The sequence below is a fragment of the Cibotium barometz genome, chromosome 46 (assembly GCF_041138505.1).
Source record: "Cibotium barometz isolate CiBa-2024 chromosome 46, ASM4113850v1, whole genome shotgun sequence".
NCBI lineage: Eukaryota > Viridiplantae > Streptophyta > Polypodiopsida > Cyatheales > Cibotiaceae > Cibotium > Cibotium barometz.
This window is the reverse complement of record NC_141091.1, coordinates 11,214,141-11,233,210: the sequence shown is the minus strand read 5'-3', so window position 1 is coordinate 11,233,210 and position 19,070 is coordinate 11,214,141. Positions and strand designations below refer to the sequence as shown.

The 19,070-nt window shown below is 40.6% G+C and overlaps 1 protein-coding gene across 1 annotated transcript; it reads right to left on the bottom strand.

Annotated features, from left to right (window-relative positions):
• Positions 1-10,364: 10,364 nt before the first annotated feature.
• Positions 10,365-14,022, bottom strand: LOC147611878 (galacturonosyltransferase 8-like). Its single transcript, XM_086783758.1, has 3 exons — positions 13,506-14,022; positions 11,516-12,727; positions 10,365-11,147 (listed from the first exon to the last, which is right to left on the bottom strand). Exons 1-3 carry the CDS (start codon positions 13,644-13,646, stop codon positions 10,872-10,874), a joined length of 1,629 nt encoding a protein of 542 aa, XP_086639884.1. The 5' UTR covers positions 13,647-14,022; the 3' UTR covers positions 10,365-10,871.
• Between the last annotated feature and the right edge of the window lie 5,048 nt (positions 14,023-19,070).

The window sequence follows — 19,070 nt, the reverse complement described above, 5'->3', positions numbered from 1 at the left end:
TGATGCAAAGCATTGTTGTATGGTGTCCAAATCTATGTGGAAACCATCATTTAGACCACATGATTTGGTTCGAGTGCATGGAAATATTAAGGATAAAAAAGTTAGAATGCTCATAGATGATATGGCCACCACAACTTTTTAAATTACTTGGTTAAGAAATTTAAGTTGCCTCAAGTACCAAGTTCTCTTAAGTATATAGTATCATTCGCCCAATGGCTTTGATAAAGATGAGTGAGATACTATGGTAAACCAAGTTGGGATATAAATTCAAGAGTATGAAGAACTTTTAGATTTTCGGGTGATGTGTCTGTCGACCACATATGTAATTCTTGGGAGAGAATGGTTATTTTGATTGGGGGAAACACTTTCAAGAAGCTATTTACATAATACACTAACATTTGAGCATAAAGAAAAATGTATTACATTGCAAGGAGAGCACAATGTACCATCTTCTTCTTTGATATGTAATATTAAGCTCTAAAAGCTTCATCAAGATAATGAAATAGAACAAATGTTTTTGTGTTATGCAATGCCTCAATTTAAAAACCAATGTGAAAAGTTTGATTCAAGTATTTGTGAAGTAGTTAATTCTTCTTTGAACAATTTATTAGAAGAATTTAAAGAATTTTTTTCAAAAGCATTACCAAAAGGTTTACCTCCAGATAGAGGGATAAATCATCCCATAAAGGTTTTAAAGGATTTAAAGCCAGACCAATTATTTTTTAGGAAGGTGATTTAGTTTATGTAAAAGTTTCTAAAAAGTCATAAACTTTAAAAAGTGGAAAAGTTCCAAAGTTAAGTCCAAGGTATTGTGGTCCTTATTAAAAAAATTGGAAGTGTAGCTTATAAGATACCTTTACCTGAAGGATCCAGAGTACATCCTATGTTTCATGTTAGTAGACTAAAACATAAGATGGGAAACAATGACAACATCATTGGAAAAGAAGCAATAGTTGCTTTTATAGAGCCACCTATTCTTACACATGAGCCTAAAAAGATTCTTGAATAAGAAAACTAGATATTCTATGTTTAAAGAATGTTTAGTAAAGTGGAAAGATAGAATAGAAGAAGGATCAACTTGGGAAAGAGTGGCTACACTAAAGAAAAGGTTTCCTGATTTTGTTTTTTAGGATGAAACTTTTCTTTCAAGGGGAAGGATATGTTATGAGACTGATAGGAAACACGAAAAGGTAAGACTAGAAAAGATTATTTATATATAAAAAGTTTGCATATAAATAAGGTTCAGGGGACTTCAAATAGGAAATACCTAAGAAATGGTTAATAGGCATTAAAGTTAAAGTAAAAAGAGAAGTAAATGGTGCACAATGGAAGCCCAAGAGACACAGAGGAGGGTGACCCCTTCCAAGGGTAGTTGAAGAGGCCTTGGTGAATGAAAAGGCAATGTTTAGCCAATAAAAGGTCAAGGGACTGAAGTTGGAAGGTCATGAACCACTTAGGCCTATATAGCCATGAGTTTAGAGTCTATTTGGGATATGGTTGGGTGGAAATCAAAGTACTATCCTACAAGTCCTCAAGCTTATAATGCAAGGAGCATTACACCACCCCACACCTCTTTAAGGACCCCACGGAGCTTTATCTCTTGACTACTATGTAGTGGTTGAGAGAGAGGGAGTTAAACCAGTTTACCAACTTTCCATGATGGGAAGGGGCCGAGACATTAATGAAAAAGGAAGGAGAATACCTTTTCAATATTACCACTATCAAGGTCCCCATCAAGTTTCAGAATGCCCTATAAAGTTTCCTCAACTTTGAAAAGATACAGGGAAGAAGAGAGATTGAGCTCTTGCAAGCACACACACACTCACAAAACCCTAAACGAGAACACACGTGAGAGGCTAAAAATCTTCTTCTTCTTCACTCAACACTCAACACACCATATACAAAGATAAGAGTACACGATATGAAAAGGTACTCAACCAAATACATACTTGGGTTCTCTATAGTGTGAACCCAACTAAATGAGCTGGCGCTATAACTATGCCAGTCTCTAGAATGGCTGTCACACAGCCTGTCATCCCACTGGTCGCATATCACCCATGATCTCACCAACCATGCCAGTGGTGTAAGAGTGTGGGGCCTATCCCCCAGGCGGGTCATCAATGTCCACGGCCTCACTAGATGAGCTCGATATCTCAACAAACTTAACCAAGATGTTCCCTCAAACATACCTCCAGCGACTTATAATTGTTGTAGCATAGATCATTGGATTAAGGACTACCCCAACAAGATTGTGGTGACAAGTCCATAGATGGGACCCATCATCACATCCCTAAACATGATTGGGATAAGTAATCAAACTCAATGACAGATCCTAAAAAATCTAGATCACACACCTTTGAATGCTATCACCTGGCTACAAGCCTAAAACTAACATGTTCTCGAGCAATGATTTGTGGCCTTAATATCAGAGTCTAAGAAGAAGGGCCATAGGAGAAAAAAGTTGGTTAAGAATGGGAAAATGAAGAAAACCAAAAAGATAAATTTGGGAACGCCTCAAGAGCCACTCTTCATTACGTACCTAGATGAGGACTCAGACTCCTTCAAAACACAAGGGCTAATTCTAAACTTGGTAGGGAAATACCCTCCAAAACCAAATATCATGGGGAAGGAGACCCCACGAGAACCTATAATTCCTAAAATTAAATCACACATGACAAAAATTAGCTCTTATCCAGACCCTCAGAAGGAGATTGAGCAAGTCCAAGAATTTAGTGATTTAGTAAATAAAAACACAAGGGGAGCTTGAACCGAATCCCAAGCAAGTGAGAGTCTCAGATACTATGCACCCTAGTACCTTAACGTCTACCTATTGAGATCCACAAACTCTAAATATGTTGAGTGTCATCATGGAAGAGCTTGAGGCCTCCACCTCTCATAGTTTGATACCGAATTGATTTCAAGGAGCAACTACCATATGGAAACCTTGATTCCATCTTAGAGATGGATTTTCCAGTCTCACCAACACCTATTTATGGAAAGAAGGTCATGAATGCACCACTAAAAACATCCCCAAATTGTTAGACTTTATGGCCTCACAAATAAGTACAACAATGGAGTCATCTTAGGACATATAGTGTCCAAAAATAGGATTTCCATAGATGAGAGTAAAATCAAAATTATCTTAGAATTACCCCCACCAACGAACTATAAGGGAGTCATGCTGAAGTAAAAGAAGCTGAGTTGGCTGAACCTAGGGGAAGACCCTAAGCCACTCTTTATAGAAAAATACCTCACTCCATATCAAAAAGATAAACTTATATATCTCCTCAAGGAATATAAGGATTTATTTGCATATACTTACCATAATATGAAGGGAGTACCTGCTGAGGTTATGCAATACATAATCCCCATGGTACGAAAATGCTAACCCTATCTATCAACAAACTTATCCAATGAATCCAAAGTATGCTAACATTGTTAAAGAAGAGATATACAAGCTCATCAAATGTGGATTCATCTATGAAATTGAACTTTGAGATTGGGTGTCACCCATTGTGGTTGTGCCTAACAGGAATGGGAAATTACGAGTATGTGTCGATCTCAAAAAGGTCAACGTTGTAATAAGACAAGATCATTACCCAGTGCCATTTTTAGAACATAATCTCAAATGCGTAGCTAGCAAGGAAGCATACAGCTTCTTGGATGGGTATTCAGGATATAACCAAATTTCCATTTCTCCGGAGGATCAAGTAAAAACTTTTTTTGTTATAGAACACAAAGTTTATGCTTATAGAATTATGTCTAACTTACAGAGTGGTTAGCAAAATCTAGGACTCAAGTAGGCTTATCAGTTTACAATCATTTTTCAAGATGAACCTTTTTTACTACCTTCAAATTCTAAGAGTTCATTTCTAGAGTGGATGTCAAGGTAAAGGGTCTAGTGAGATCAAAGTTAATCTTGGTAGTGGCAACTTGCACGGCCAAGATAAAGAACACTTCATTCCTTTAGTGGGGGAGAAAAGGCGCAAGGGCTGCAAGAAGCGAAATTTGGAAGGTAAGTACATGGAAAATGTTATTTTGGTGTAAGAAAATACTTAATTCCCATTGAGGAGAAAGATAACATAGTTATATCTAAGATTGACCCTAGTAATGGCAAGTATCCTAACTTGGATTTACATGTGGTACTTTTTTGGACAAGTTTAAAAGTATTGCAAGTAAGACTGAAATGCATTGGGAAAGGTTCTTGAATTTATACAATTCTATAAGGTAAGCCTGAAACTATATGGATCATCTTAGTTTGGCCAAGATAAAATGATAACCCATTCTTTGAAAAGAGTTGTTTAGAGGAAAGACAAAAAGTTGGGTTTAGGCATGTGTAGAATGGGATGTGTATATCATTTGTTCTAAGTGTTGAACATAAATCAATGATTTGGTTGCTCAAGTTAAATCATAGAGACATGGAAGTGACTTATTTGAGCAAGATAAAGCTGATCATATATCATAAATCGTATCCTTTGAGAGTTCTTGGTTGTCTATGAGAGTTCTTAGTTGTCTAAAGAGGACTTCCATTGACAGATGCAACTTAGGAAATAGAACTTCAGCTAAGGAAGTGTTGTCCTCCTCCTAAGACTTGAAATTGAATCTAAGCATGTTTCTGGAGGCAAAGTTGCCATAACTTGTTGAAAGAAAGCATTAAGATGCTCGTAGCTCATCAATTCAAGCTACTATGCCTATTCAAGCCCCTTCTTTTCCTAACAAAGAGTCTAGTCCAATAGCTTGTCCAAAGGCTAAGTACAATTGTAAGAAATTAATCACTAGTTCTTGTGAATTAGAACCAAGGCAATTGGTACGGTGCAATCACTATGCTAAGGATACATAGATAGCCCAGCAAGAAAGAAGAAATAGATCAAAGTACAACACTTAAAGTAGATTGATGAGAGTAAAGACCAATTGAAGTGACATAATAAGGTCACTTACACACACACTCATAAGAGTGTGTACATATGCTCGGGGGGGAAAACCTCCTAAAGAGGGAAAAACTACCTCAGTCCATCAATAGCCTACATCCACACCATATAAATGGCTACAAATCTCCCCTGCAGTGATGATATGAACCTGTATTGGGATTTGCAACGAAAAGCTACAAATTTCTCTCACGAGAGAGCCTTTGTGAACATATATGCCACATTGTCATGTGTAGATATATAATCCAAGCTAATCTCTCTTGCAAATGAGCCTCTCCCTGACATAATGATAATGCACCTCAACGTGCTTTGTGTGAGCATGAAACACTTGGTTACTCTGAACGGCTAATGCACTCTGGCTGTAAGTGAAGATGGAGGTGGGAGACTGCTCTCCAACACCAAGATCTACCAAAAGGCTTCTGAGCCATACACACTCCACAATCGCTTTAGAAGCTACCATGTACTCAACTTCATAGCTCAAAGTGATATACATGAATCACCAAGGTGAAAGAAAAAGGCACTAGTGGACACTCGTGTATCATAACATCTAATCCAATCAGAATCACCGAAAGCATGTAGTTGAACATCACTCCCCTCTGCATAGAATAAGCCACGGGACTAAGTGCCTTGCAAGTATCTAAATACTCGTCGCTTGGTAGCCTCTCAATGCTTACTTTCTGGATTGTGCATAAACCTACTCAACTGGGAGACCCCAAACTGAATGTCTAGCCTCATATTACATAGATAGATGCGGCACACCCAACTAATAAAGTCATGCATCCTGCATCTTGGAGACTAAGCCTAGCACTTGTCTCTACTAATGTGGTAACAAGCTTGCAATCTTCAAGACCAAACTATGTAAGTAGCCTCTGTATGTACTTTGAGTGCAACATCACAAAGCCTGCTGCTACCATGCTCTGGGAGCCTACTTCAAACCATATAAAGCTTTTCTTAACCTGCATACTTTAGATTCTTTCCCCTTCTCACAATAAACAATAAAACCATGAGGTTGAGATACATAAACCTCCTCATGCAAGTCACCATTTAAGAAGGTAGTCTTAATATATCGAACTGGTGTACATTCTAACTATGATGCGCTGCCAATGCAATAATACACCTGATTGTAGTCATACGAGACATGGGTGCAAAGGTCTTATTATAATCTATACCCTTCTTTTGACCATAACCCTTTGCAACAAGCCTTGCCTTGCCTTGCCTTGTAGGTGATCACGCTGCCAATCAACTTTACACTTAAGCTTATAAACCCACTTTGTACCAAATTGAATAGCCTTTTTACCATAAGGCAAACATGGTAAATACCAAGTGTCATTTTTGAGGATTAAGTCATACTCATCCCGCATGGCCTGCATCTAATGATTATTTTTTGTGCTTCTTCAAAGGAAACAGGTTCCTCTTCATTGCATATATTGGCAATGAGAGCATGATCCACAAAAGAATAAGATGCATGATGAGAACCTCCATGTCTCTTGCTAGATAAAGGAGTAGCTAATTTTCTATCCTGCAATGTCTGTACCAGCCATTTTGGCATACTCTTGGACGCTAGGACGACATCCACTGCATCATCCACAATTACCTCATCACTATAGACTGATTTGTTGGCTAAAATTCAAGCTGATTTTTTCAGCTAATAAGGGTTGATTTGTAGAACCTTTTGAGCCTTCATTTTCTCCACATATGGTTGCATGGCATTGTACAGAGGTAGGAGTATATCAAAGATGTCGTGTGAGCATAAATTTTGCTATTTTTTGCATAAAAGCATGGACTGAATTGAGTTCTCAACAAACATCTCTACTCACCAAAATCCACTTTGTGGGGCTAGATGAATAGAGAAGAGAAAGAGAGAGAAATAGCTGAGTATTCAATATATTCATAGTGTACAAAAGGTGTACAAGTCTTTACTATCCATAGGCTGTCTTCAAAGGTAGAAATACCTAGTCAAGTCCTAAATCTAAGACCCAGTCCAAGAGGAAGGACTGAATGAATCTAACCATAAGCAAGTGTGCCCTTCTATAGGGCTGAAAATGGCTTCATAGATTGGCCAACCTGTTGTCGGCTAGGTCCAATACAAATACTCTTACAATGTTGCAGAGCCGATAGAGAAATACTCCTCCAAAATCTTTTCCTAAATATTGTGTTTGCACTCACTCCACAACTTGGAGGATCATCCTCCCTTGGAATCGTTGCCTGAAAGCCTTTCCTGGTGTGCCCCAAGTGGCACCCAACTCACAAGACTACCATTCCCCTTGGATCATGTGAAACACCACCAACCAAACTCCTGGGAACTTCTTGCATGCCTTGTGTTCCTTTCCTTGGATTGTGCACCTTCATCTGGGACGACTGAATCAGTGTTTAGCCTTGCTGAGCCTAATGCTCTAATACCAATGTCACATGCAAAAGCTCTGGGAGTCTTCTTTCGGCCCTCAACATCATTCTGGAACATGCTTGATGCAAAACGCATATAGAAGATAAAGAAGAGAGAGACAGAGAGAGAGCTGAGTATTCAATATATTCATAATGTACAAAAGGTGTACAAGTCTTGGCCAACCATAGGCTGCCTTCAAAGATAGAAATACCTAGTCTAGTCCTAAATCTAAGACCCAGTCTAAGGAAGGATTGAATGAATCTAACCATGAGCAAGTGTGTCCTTTCATAGGGCTCGAAATGCCTTCATGGACTAGCCAACCTACTGTCGGCCAAGTCCAAGACAAATATTCTCTTATGTTGCTACAGCCGATAGAGAAATACTCCTCCAAAATATGGCCGACAAACACCTGTACTCTCCACAAGGTACTCATGTAGAGATTAACAGCACAAGCTCCTAAATCTGGATTAGTCTTGGGGATTAGCCTACATATATCTTGCACATACCAACTGTATTCCAAGATGCAAAAATATTTATAACAAGAATCACAAATGTGATGAGAGAGAGAGTTCATGGGGATTGGAAGCATAGCGATTCCTTCGTCCACAAGCTAAGTGTATCTAAATGTAGATAGGAGAGATTGGGTTAGGCCACATTACTCCACCTTCAAGGTACTCTCATACAAATACATAACATAGGAAATGGACCAGCATATCCCGACAACCCCCACAAGGTGGGATAGAAATCCAAGGCCTAGCCCTCCTCAAGTTGTAGAGGGATCCTCCGCATTGTAGAATCGGAGTATGGGACGGGCTATCATACTTTATTCTCAGGTAGCCATACACAATCTGTCATGGGCCGACCTTTCCATTTTATATGAAAATGTCTCAACCTCCAAATGCATCAAATTCCCACAAGCTTAGTGTATCTAAATGTAAGTAGGAGAGGTTGGGTTAAGCCACATTACTCTCATATAGAAACATAACATAGAAAATGGACCAACGTATCCCCAAAACCCCCACAACGTGGAATAGCAATCCAAGGCCTAGCCCTCCTTAAGCTGTCGAAGGATCCTCTGTATTGTAGAATTGGAGTAAGGAGCGGGCTATCTCAAGTACTCTTTTCTCGGGTAGCTATAAGCAATCTGTCATGGACCGACCTGTCCATTTTATATAGACATGTCTCAACCTCCGAATGCATCAAATTCACGCGACTCAAGAATCACAATTCACAAAACCAAAATTCCAAGATACGAAAACATTTAAAAGAGATCACAAATGCGATGAGAGAGTTCATGGGGATTCAAGGCATAGGGATCCCTTGCACACGAGCTCAGTGTATCTAAACGTAGGTAGGAGAAGTTGGACTAGGCCACATTACTCCACCTTCAAAGTACTCCCATATACATACCTTAAATAAGAAACAAGCCCGCCCACCCCTAGAGCCCCCACAAAGTGGGATAGAAATCCCAAGGCCTAGCCACGTCTCACAACTTAGGAAGAAAATTCACCTCAGGCAAGGAGTTTTGATTCATCCATGAACTAGCAGATCGTCCACCTGTGGGCGAAATGCATGTTGCAGCACCCTTCTCGTCCGAGGAGAGTCTCTCAATTGCAGGTTTCGGACCCCCTCCCCATTCTTGGGGAAGAGTTGGCCATCAGATCAGGTGGGAGAGAGACAAGCATTACTACTACCTAAACAACCAGGCATCCAACTCATCAAGGGCACAACCCATGATGCTCTACCAACTGAGCTGCATCCCCTGTACATGGGCAGTGCTCTAGCAATTTCGTGAAATTCATTTTGTACTGACCTAGTAAAGCATACAAGAACTGACTGGATGCTTCTCCCGATTCCCATTTGTACAGCTGGGCCATCTGGACACCTCGCTGGTGGACTGAATAATCAGAGTAAACAGGCTGCTTTTAAAAGCCTAGCCCATGTTTAGACAAACTGAAAAGCAGCAAATACCCACTCTAACATGACTACAGCAGCATCACAAAAACTGTGGCCTTCAAAAAAGAGCTCAGGATTCTGTCATAGATAGCATTCTCATGTCCATAGACAACCTGATATGACTGCAAGAGGACCCTCAATTCAGTTCTAAACGAGTTGCTATCTCAGGGATAGGGATGGGCCATCAAGCGCACAACTGCCTCAATAGCACAACTACATGCTTTCACATAGAAAAATCCACTTGATCCAAACAAACTACATCAATAGGTGTATGGCAGAGCCCAATTAGGGCAAAGGCTTTTACTTAATACTTAAGCTGACAAGGTTGCTGGACTTGGACAACCAAGAAGGCGCACAGTACCTGTAACCATTGGGTGTTCTGGCGAGGCAAAGCAGCGAGTGTGCAGTCCTTACTCCATCCCAGGCAAGATGGGTAAAGGGCTTTGTCTGGTAGCACCACTGCCACCTTCCTACCTTCCAGTTCTGGCCCCCCAACACTTGATGAAGCCCCTTCTCGTCTCCGGTGGCGACAGGGACAGCTGCAGGGTCAGAAGCAAGCTTTTGTCTTCAGCTACTTCTTTCATAAATGCAAACAAATGAGGCTTAGCCTCATTCAAGATACTCCAGAAAACTGAAAAACCACAATCCTTTTGATGGTTCCACTGATGTCATAACACTAAAACCCTTAAAGTTGTAACTAGAGGAAAGTAATGTATCAGATAATTGAGCTTCAAAGCGTGTTTGAGACATGCAGAGCCCAAAACTTCCTATGAACTAAAAGCATCCAGAAAGCCATTCCTTACATCTTATGATCATGCTGTTGAACTAGCAACTGATGTTTGTGGAATGTTGGATTTAACATCAAGTACATTCTACCTTGACCTAAGAACAAGATGCCCTACCTTTATGGGCAACTCATTTGTCTATTGGGAGAATGTTGAAGCCACCTCCATTTCACAAGCACCCCTACAGCAGTGCACCTACCAACCAAGCCATGATAACAGCTCCACTCCTGTCTTTCCAAAAGACCAGCTGCTTGCTTGTAGAATCAAAACCCATTTATGAGAGCCATGATTTATCTTCACAAGGGAGAGAATACATTTCAACAATCTACAAAAGCTTCAGTCCAAAATAGCATTGTTTTGCCTTACAAGAGTATTAAAAAGTCCATACACCTTTTTTTTTTAATTCTACTATACCATGTCATTTACGTACAGTTCAAGCCATGGCAGCTTCGCCATGGTCAAGTGCAAAAGTTTGAGCTGAAATCATCTGTGCTCCTTGAAAACGTGGGCAAAATCATCTGGACTACCTTGTATTGAGACCATAGTAGGCTAACTCCTTTAGTTCCAACTTTACACACACTGTAATGTTTGAGCAGAATATGAATCCAATTCCTTGCTTGCAATACTACACCCAAAGATGAGTATCACATCATCATAAGATCTCCCAAAAACACATCATGTCTGCAGCAATCCACTGATCACAGCCTTAGCCCATCAAAGAACATGCATATGACCATGATGTCTGATCAGGCTGCAACGTGTGCCCCCACTAAGACGCTTTCCTTGACACTTGGTAGCCATCATCTTGGGCTTGATTCTAATTTAGTGCCCAAAATTACACATCTGGATGAAGATCATGCCATAATCCACATACTTTGTCCAGTGGTCCCTGTATTGATTCAATGCAACATCGAGCCATGGCTTCATGTTACCATTGTAATGGATCACAGCTGCTTTCCTAATTTTCTCTGCGCTAACATTTGGGCTATAGCCGAGTCCAAGGACATGCCAGGATTTATCCAAGGTTTTGGTGGTCTTGTAGAAAGTGATGAGTCCTGGTGGAAGAGTTCCAAGCTTCCACAAAGTTTGATTCTCATTCTGCAAGATACCATGAACAGAAACAGCAGTAAGCTCATGCCAGAAGTGCCCCTATGTTAAAAAATTCACTCCAGTAACTCTAGTCCAAATTGAGGCATCATAATCACATTCAATTCTGAATCATTTTGTTCTATACATTGGAGTCTCTCAACTCAAGGCCTTTACACATCAATCAGATGTTGGGGTTTGGGTGGGTGGAGGGTAAGGGGGGTGTTGTTCTACAAAGCCCTAATGCACATTCAGTTACTTATCGGGTTGGAATCAGAACCAATCGACTCTATGAGGTAAGCTGATGTAGCTTGCATGCAGTCTGTTATGTACTTAGGTTCGAGCTCAACAACTTAAAGGAAAGAGGAAGGCTCACTCACCTGGGTCTGCCAGTAATGATACTGTTCTGTGCACTTCTCCTTTCTCCACACATCCAGATCAAACATGTTCATGCCATATGCCCATGCGCAGGCGTTGGGATCGAGCTTCTTCTTGATAAGGGGGTGGGAGAAGTTCATGTAATGGCTGTAGCGATTTAAGGATCCAAAGCAGGTCTCCACTGCTGCGTGGACTTTGCCCTCCATGTCCATCTCAAAGAGGGGGGCAAGGTCCTTCTGCGCCACTACATCATCATCCAGAAAGAGGATTTTGTGTAGGTTCGGGTACAATTCTGGGAGATAAAACCTAAGGTGTTTGAGCATTAAGCGATACTTGAGGTTTTTGAACTGGTTATCTGCCTCTAGCTGCCGCAGAAGTGGCACATAAGAGGGATTGATGAATGTGTAATCATCAATGGATTTGACCTCTACATGGGAAACATTGTTGGGCGGACTCATTTTGAACCAGACCTTCATGGCCCACAAGTTCATCTTGTCGGTTACCACATGGAAGACATGCTTTTCCGGGTGTTTTGCATTATGAGCCACCGAATTAACCACCACAGATGCTCCCAGGACGTTGTCGGAGAAGATGGCATAGTGGTAAAGTGATGGGTCACTGAGCTTGGATGCCAAAGCCTCATCTTTATCTTTAGCATACTTCTCTTCATTAGAGATTCTCTCTTCCAAGAGCCTCATGGATAGGCAATGTAAGCTTTTGGGGGTGGATCTGGCTGCAATCAAACTTGAGAATTCCCCTTGCTTTTTAGCTCTAGTGAGCTGGTCATTTACTGCAAATATGGTGTCCTTGAGCTTCTGCACTTTGATCTGGTTGTCGAAAAGCTCTTTGGAATCTGTCATGAGCTGCCGGGTTACTTTGACCCGGTCTTTGAGCTCCTTCTCAAGCATTCTGAGGGCTTCTTCATCCACCGTGGTGGAATCCTCTTGCAGGGCACGGATCTGCGGCTGCGAAAGCACATCATTGATTGCATTGGCTTGGTCTGTGAAACTGGCCAGCTGCTTGACTGTGTCAAGCTTAGCCCGGCGGGCATGGGTGGCATAGGCATTGGCAAGGGCTATCTGGTCCCTCACCTGCTTGAACAGGGCCTCCACTTTAGCCTTGGCTGGATCCTCATCTGACTTCAGAGCTCGTATGGTGCGAGCCACATAGGCATGGAGATGGGATGAGCCCACCTGTGTTCTTGCAATGCCCACCTGATGAAAAAAACAACCCACAAAACCCCACTAGGAATTAACTGTCATGCAGATTTTTAACCTAATTCTTGTTCAAATACACCATTAATCTACACTTAAAGCCTAAGAACTGCCATCGGTTCAAGATCTCACTCTCATCCTGCAAGGTTGAAGCTAGATTTTTCTCTAATCTCCCACCTGCCTTAACATTATTAAGGTCTGGGCTACATATCATGCATGCGTCAAGCCCAAATTATAAGCACATGATTCTGAAGTTAGCCCTTACCCTACAATTTTTATTAAAGCTAGGCCAAAACACTGTTTAGGCATCTCTAGTGCCTACATTCAAAGCAAGCTTCTTGTTAAACCTATCCCAGATCCTGCAGAACTTAGCCCAATTTTTCCTCAAACCCACCTGTAAATCGTCCCTTGGCCATACGTTAAACACAGCGCACGCTAAACCTCACCCAAATCCAGCTAGTTAATAAGCTAAGCACTGATCGGATACGCATTTTATCTCAAGGTCGTCATCATCCCCCCCGCCCCCCCCCGCCCCAACCAGTCAACACCTGTAAAATAAACCTCCCCCACGTTCCTCCTAAATCTTGCCTAAAAATCTCACGTAAATCTGAATATCTCTCAATTCCTGTAGATTCTGACCCAAATGCTGCATTGGAGCTACACCTCCATCAAATCCACCCAAGCCCCACATAGATCAGTGCAAACCTGGCTTAATCAAAGTAGATCTGCTTTGAAGAGGATCTTATTACACTAACCAAGGACTTAATACACTACTCACAGGGTGAAGAACGGGCTCCGAGCCATTGTAGAGCACCAATGCGGCTGCGGTGACGAAAACCAGGACCAGCATTGTGGGCACAAAGAGGCGGTGGGCGGAGGCCTTGGAAGCGCTACCGCGGGCGCCACTGCGGATCGCCATAGCCAGAGCTCAGTCCTTCCTAAGTCTTTTCAGATCAAAGAAGAAGATGCTCGGTCTTTGAAGTAAATCAAATCGAGAGACTTTCCTTCTGATGGCAGACAGGGGAGAACGAAATGCGGAGGGAATACATTGCTGAAGTGGGCAGTGGACTGTGGCGGTGGCAGTGGCTGTGGGGATGGCGATGGCGATGGCGATGGCTGATGCAAATGAGCTCCAGCTTCAGCTCCGCAGCAGAGTCAGCCATGTTCACTAGCGGTGGTGGTGGGGTACCCTTTTTGCACATATTCTTTAGCTAATAAAAATAACTATAAATCTTGTGCAATTGGATGCCCTCTAGGAGAGAGTGGACACCACCTTGATTTACATTCTTCATGTAGTAAACATTGACATTCTTCATGTAGTAAACATTGCCGCGACGGGCGTGTAGTTCAGTTGGTAGAACAGTCGGGTTACACGATGAGGACCGGGATTCAAAGCTTAGGGACTACACGACAGATAAATCCACCTTCCCAATAATAATAAAAATTTTAGTAAACATTGCCTAAAGTGAATTGTTAATTGATGACACCCTAGAAACACTTTGAGGCATCAACAGAATTGACTTGTTGTGTAACTTAGAAGACCCCTTGTCCCCACCCCCACACCATTCCCCTTATTTCTTTGTAGTTGATAGTTTAAGCATCATCTATCAACTGTCAAATTCACTTCTTTTGAAACTTTAAAAGTGGGCATCCCAACTCCCTGCTTCAACTTGGTGGAGAAATCTTGTCCATGCTTTTCATGTGATGGTAGACCCACCCATTTTTATGATGTACCTAGTTTGAATTGAGCTTATTGATTATGGAGCAACTTGTCGGTGCCTTCTCTTTCTAGAACCGAATTGTTTTCACAACATTAGGCTTGATGCTACGAAAGGTATTCGTTCAAGGGATGGTACCTAAGAAAATGGTGAGGCTTTTAAGAGAGGTTACAAATTCAATGAAAATCAATCATTATGTTTTTCCTCCTTATATGCATATTTCTAGGGCCACCTTCACGTCCAAAAGTCGTGAAAAAACAAGACAGGAAGTCACAAAGGCATTTAAATAGGAGGTCAAGTTGTGCAAATCGAGGTTTTGTAAGAATTTTTAAAAAGTCAAGGGAAACGATTTTTTATCTGTGTTTTAGGCATACAACATTTTATCAATATAATTTAGCAACTCTTCTTCTCGAGGAAAAATAGAACTTAGATATTCTTTGCTGGAATGAGTTGAAAATGACAAGAACCTTGTGAACAATTTTCTTTTTTTTTTATCTTCTCTTCTTTTAAGATATATAACCTATTCTATTTTTGGGGGATCAATAATAATAAGTATATGTATTAACTGAAAACTAAGTACACCACACTGACCCATTTACATCTCGATAGCTCAATTCTTAAGTTGCACATGTAAAAAAAGTTTATACACAATACAAGTGAGAGTATGGCACAAGGAGAAGAAAAGTTGGGTATCAATGCAAAGACAAAGTTTGTATTTTAAAAAAAGAAATTAGCATCATGTATACAAGATTTGCACGCTTTGCATAATGCACTTCTCACTTAAAAAGCAAGGGCTCAATGCTAAACAAGATATCATTAGTGGGTAAGAAGATGAAGGGTTAAGAAGGGGAAAGTTAAGACTAATGAAGGAGTAAGAAGCATAAAGTCAAGATTGAAGCTTATATAAGTAGATAAACCCAAGCAATAAGCTCGCAACAACAAGGTGTGCTACAAGAGAGAGGTAAAAATAGCAAATCCCCATAGGGTTAACAAGAACCTTTTTATAGACCACGTGTTTAAATATAATTGGTGGACATGGCTTAATTGGTGGAAAATTCTCTAGCTAACAGCTTGAGCTATTTTCACTTAAATTACAGTCTAAATAATACTTGGGGACCACTAGCTAACGGCTTGAGCTATTTTCACTTAAATTACAGTCTAAATAATACTTGGAGACCACATCTTAACAAGCTATATTATAAGCGAATAGGCATTAATGGGAGTACATTTGGTAATGTTTGTTTGTTTGTAGAGTGTCATGCAATTTATTATGATTCCTTTATCAATTTTATCCCTTAAATCAATCACCATTATTCTTTAAACCAATCACTCTTGTCCTTTAAACAACTAATACATCATTATAATTGCCATTGTTTTTTAACCCACCAATCATCGTTATTCCTTAAACCATCACTCTTATCCTTTAAACTACTAACACATCATCATAATCACTAAACTAGTCACCATTATTCTTTAAACTAATCAGTCTTATCCTTTAAACTACTAACACATCATCATAATCACTAAACTAGTCACCATTATTCTTTAAACTAATCAGTCTTATCCTTTAAACTACTAACACATCATCATAATTTGTTTTATATTATCAACACCAGGATCTGCACATGCCCTTTGACATCCATGCATAATCCATTCTCTCTCTCTCTCTCTCTCTCTCTCTCTCTCTCTCTCTCTCTCTCTCTCTCTCTGAATTAAGCCATTTAGTTGAATGGTTTCGTCTGTGTGATTGTGACACCAACCTCCTACAAATCATCACACTTTTGACTTGCTTAACCTCATGACTTACTTAACCTTCATCGGTTTTACTGAAGATGGAAAGCATATGTTTTTTCCTTGACTAAATGTGATTATCCCAAGGAAGCTTCTCATTTTTAAGACTTACACTCACCAAAATATATCCAGCTTGAAACATCAATTAACATATTAAGAAGAAAATTTTTAATTTACTAAGAGAAAAAGGGAGATAATGACTAGGGACAAAAAAAAAAAGCACCCACTTGAAGTGGGCAATTTTCTAGGATCTTTGTGTTCGAAATCAATGTTCCACCCTTGTTATGTTTGTTTGCATAGTTACTAGTTGGATATACTTTATAAGGCCTCCTTTTATGAGGATAGTCCTCTTTGTGTATGAGTAGCATTGTTTAATCTGAGAATGCTTACCTCACGGAATCCAACAAATAGCCACCAACATAACTTCCAGAATGTTGGTGCACTAGCCTGTTTTCTGGACGCCCATTCTACCTATCACATTAATCTTCTATCACACTAGGTTCTCCAAGTGCTGATGGGCTGTGGAGGAAGAGCAAGCTTACCTTGATGGACTAAGGAAGATTCCTACACTTACTTTACCGAATCATGTGTCATGTTGCTCCAACAAACAACCACCAAAGCAACTTCCTGAATGTGGGTGCACTAGCTCGTTTTTTAGATCACCACTCTACCTATCACATTACTCTACTATCACAATGGACTGATCCAAGTGCTAATGAGATGTGGAGGAAGCGCAAGCTTACCTTGATGGAGTAAGGAATATTCCTACACATAGTTCACTCAAGTAAGAGACAAAAAGAGAGGAAACTCAAGTGAAGAGAGAGCCTAAGTCACACCCAATCATGCAAGCTTCCATTAAGCCATGGCATAAATTAATGCAATGCATGCAAGAGAAAGAGGGAGAAGGATAACAGAGGTCACGATGGTTCTCTCTCACAAAAAAGGTGGGGAATCAAGGGGAAGCTAATGCAAGAAAGCAACCTACAACTAAACCTATCATGCATGATTCAATTTCAATAGCATACAAGTAAGCAAGAAGAGGAAAGAGGAGAGCTCACAAGTAAACTAGTGTACGACTTAGGGAACGGTTGTGTATTTCTTATTGTTAAGAAATGACTTATATACAAATGACTAGTTTTCACACTAGGCCAGCTAAACTTAAAAATGGTTTGCCCTTTATTACTAGTCTTAAGAAAATATGTACATAGAGTCCAAAGTCTTTCCCTATTTGATATTAAGCACATGGTAAGGTTTCTTTATATGTTCTAACACCGTCTTACAAAAGATAAGTGTATGTTTAAGCGAGTAAGATGGCAAAGCACCATACAGTAGGTCGGCATGTGAAACCATGTTAACTACGGAGTGGTTAACATTAATGTGTCCCCTTCCTGATGGTGAGGACCATGTCCTTACATCACCCAAGTGTTGATGTGATGAAGCTGCTACCATGGTGGAAAGGTGTGGATGGTCTAGGATACGCTGAAGTTAAGTGGTATTGTTTGTGACCAATCTGCAATCAGATGCAAGAAGAAGTGGTGGGAAACTTAGTCCTAATGGTAGGCAAATTGGTGAGATAGCATGGGAAGCGCTAGGCGATGTTAAGATTCTTCATGTGAGGCATCCATTGGCTATGGACGTTGATGGTACATGGGATACCAAGCTAAGCTATGGTGGGTGAAGAATGGCCATTTCCATGATGATGAAGTGTGTGCATGTAGAGAGAGATAGAGTGAGAGAGAGAACGTGCACGATAGCTTTGGGCACAAAGTACTATGTTGATTGATCTATGTAGAACAAGTACAAGGCTGCCCCTTTTATGGGCTAAAACTACAACCTCTTCTTTGACCTTATTAAATGATGTGTGACATCACTACTTAACTCAAGGGAAGATTCCTAGGCTAAGAGGGTGTTCCCACACTTGAACTCCGATTTCCCAACAAACCCCCCTTTGGAGTGAAGGAGTGGTGATACCCTTATGCATTTAAAAAGGTTTCATTACCTACTCTGCTTTCCAGTCCCCCCTCAGTTGATTCACCACTCAACACCTCCCGTATTGTGATAATATAATCTCAAGTAAACCTAGGCAGGGTGTAGTAACTAACCTAGGCAGAGTATAGCAACTAATCTTTGTCACCCCCCTTACTTCTAGCTAGGATTTATGAAATCTTAGAGTTTGGATCTCCACTTAGTCTTTGGTCTGGCATTTGTTAGCATGGTTGGAGAGGTGTGTGGTGCAAGTTTTCTTGACTTTGGAACCTAAATGTAGGGGTTTCCTTTGTAGAAATGCTTGTGCTTCTAGTAGCTTTGTTGGGACCCAATAGAATGTTGATTATTGGGCTTAAATGGGTATCATTTGAGGGTAGCCTAGCCCTCCTTAGCTTTGGAGATTAGGGTGCAACCTGTCGCCAGGTTTTTGGAACACAAATGGAAGGGTTTCCATCATAGAAGCCTTGTGCTTCTAGCATCTTGATGGGGATCTAGTAGGGCTCGGGGCTAAAACTCTATTGCATGAGGCTCCCACTTGACAAATATCCACTTATGGGGGTAGGATTTTGGCTAAATGGTGACCCTTTCAGCCACGTTGAGCATCCTCCTTGTATACCCACCATGACAAAGGGACAATCAAAAGTTCCCAAAAACCTAAGAGCCCACACACTTGAAATTGAAGAGGAGGAGGATGAGCTAAGACACACTAAGTGCTCTCCCTCTATATCCAAGACTAAAGGAGAGCCAAAAGTACCCATGAACTTGTATGCTTATCAATTTACAAAGCTCATTATATGAATAAGTCCTTGTACGCTTACCAAGTTAAGGCAAGCTAAAGTGATTGATGA

Bases quoted from the DNA above. Each gene is read 5' to 3' on its own strand.
- LOC147611878 (XM_086783758.1), bottom strand. From the start codon at position 13,646: ATGGCGATCCGCAGTGGCGCCCGCGGTAGCGCTTCCAAGGCCTCCGCC. The intron at 12,728-13,505 runs GTGAGTAGTGTA...TTTTTTCATCAG, and splicing joins CGGAGCCCGTTCTTCACCCT to GTGGGCATTGCAAGAACACA. The intron at 11,148-11,515 runs GTGAGTGAGCCT...GGTATCTTGCAG, and splicing joins ATCATTACTGGCAGACCCAG to AATGAGAATCAAACTTTGTG.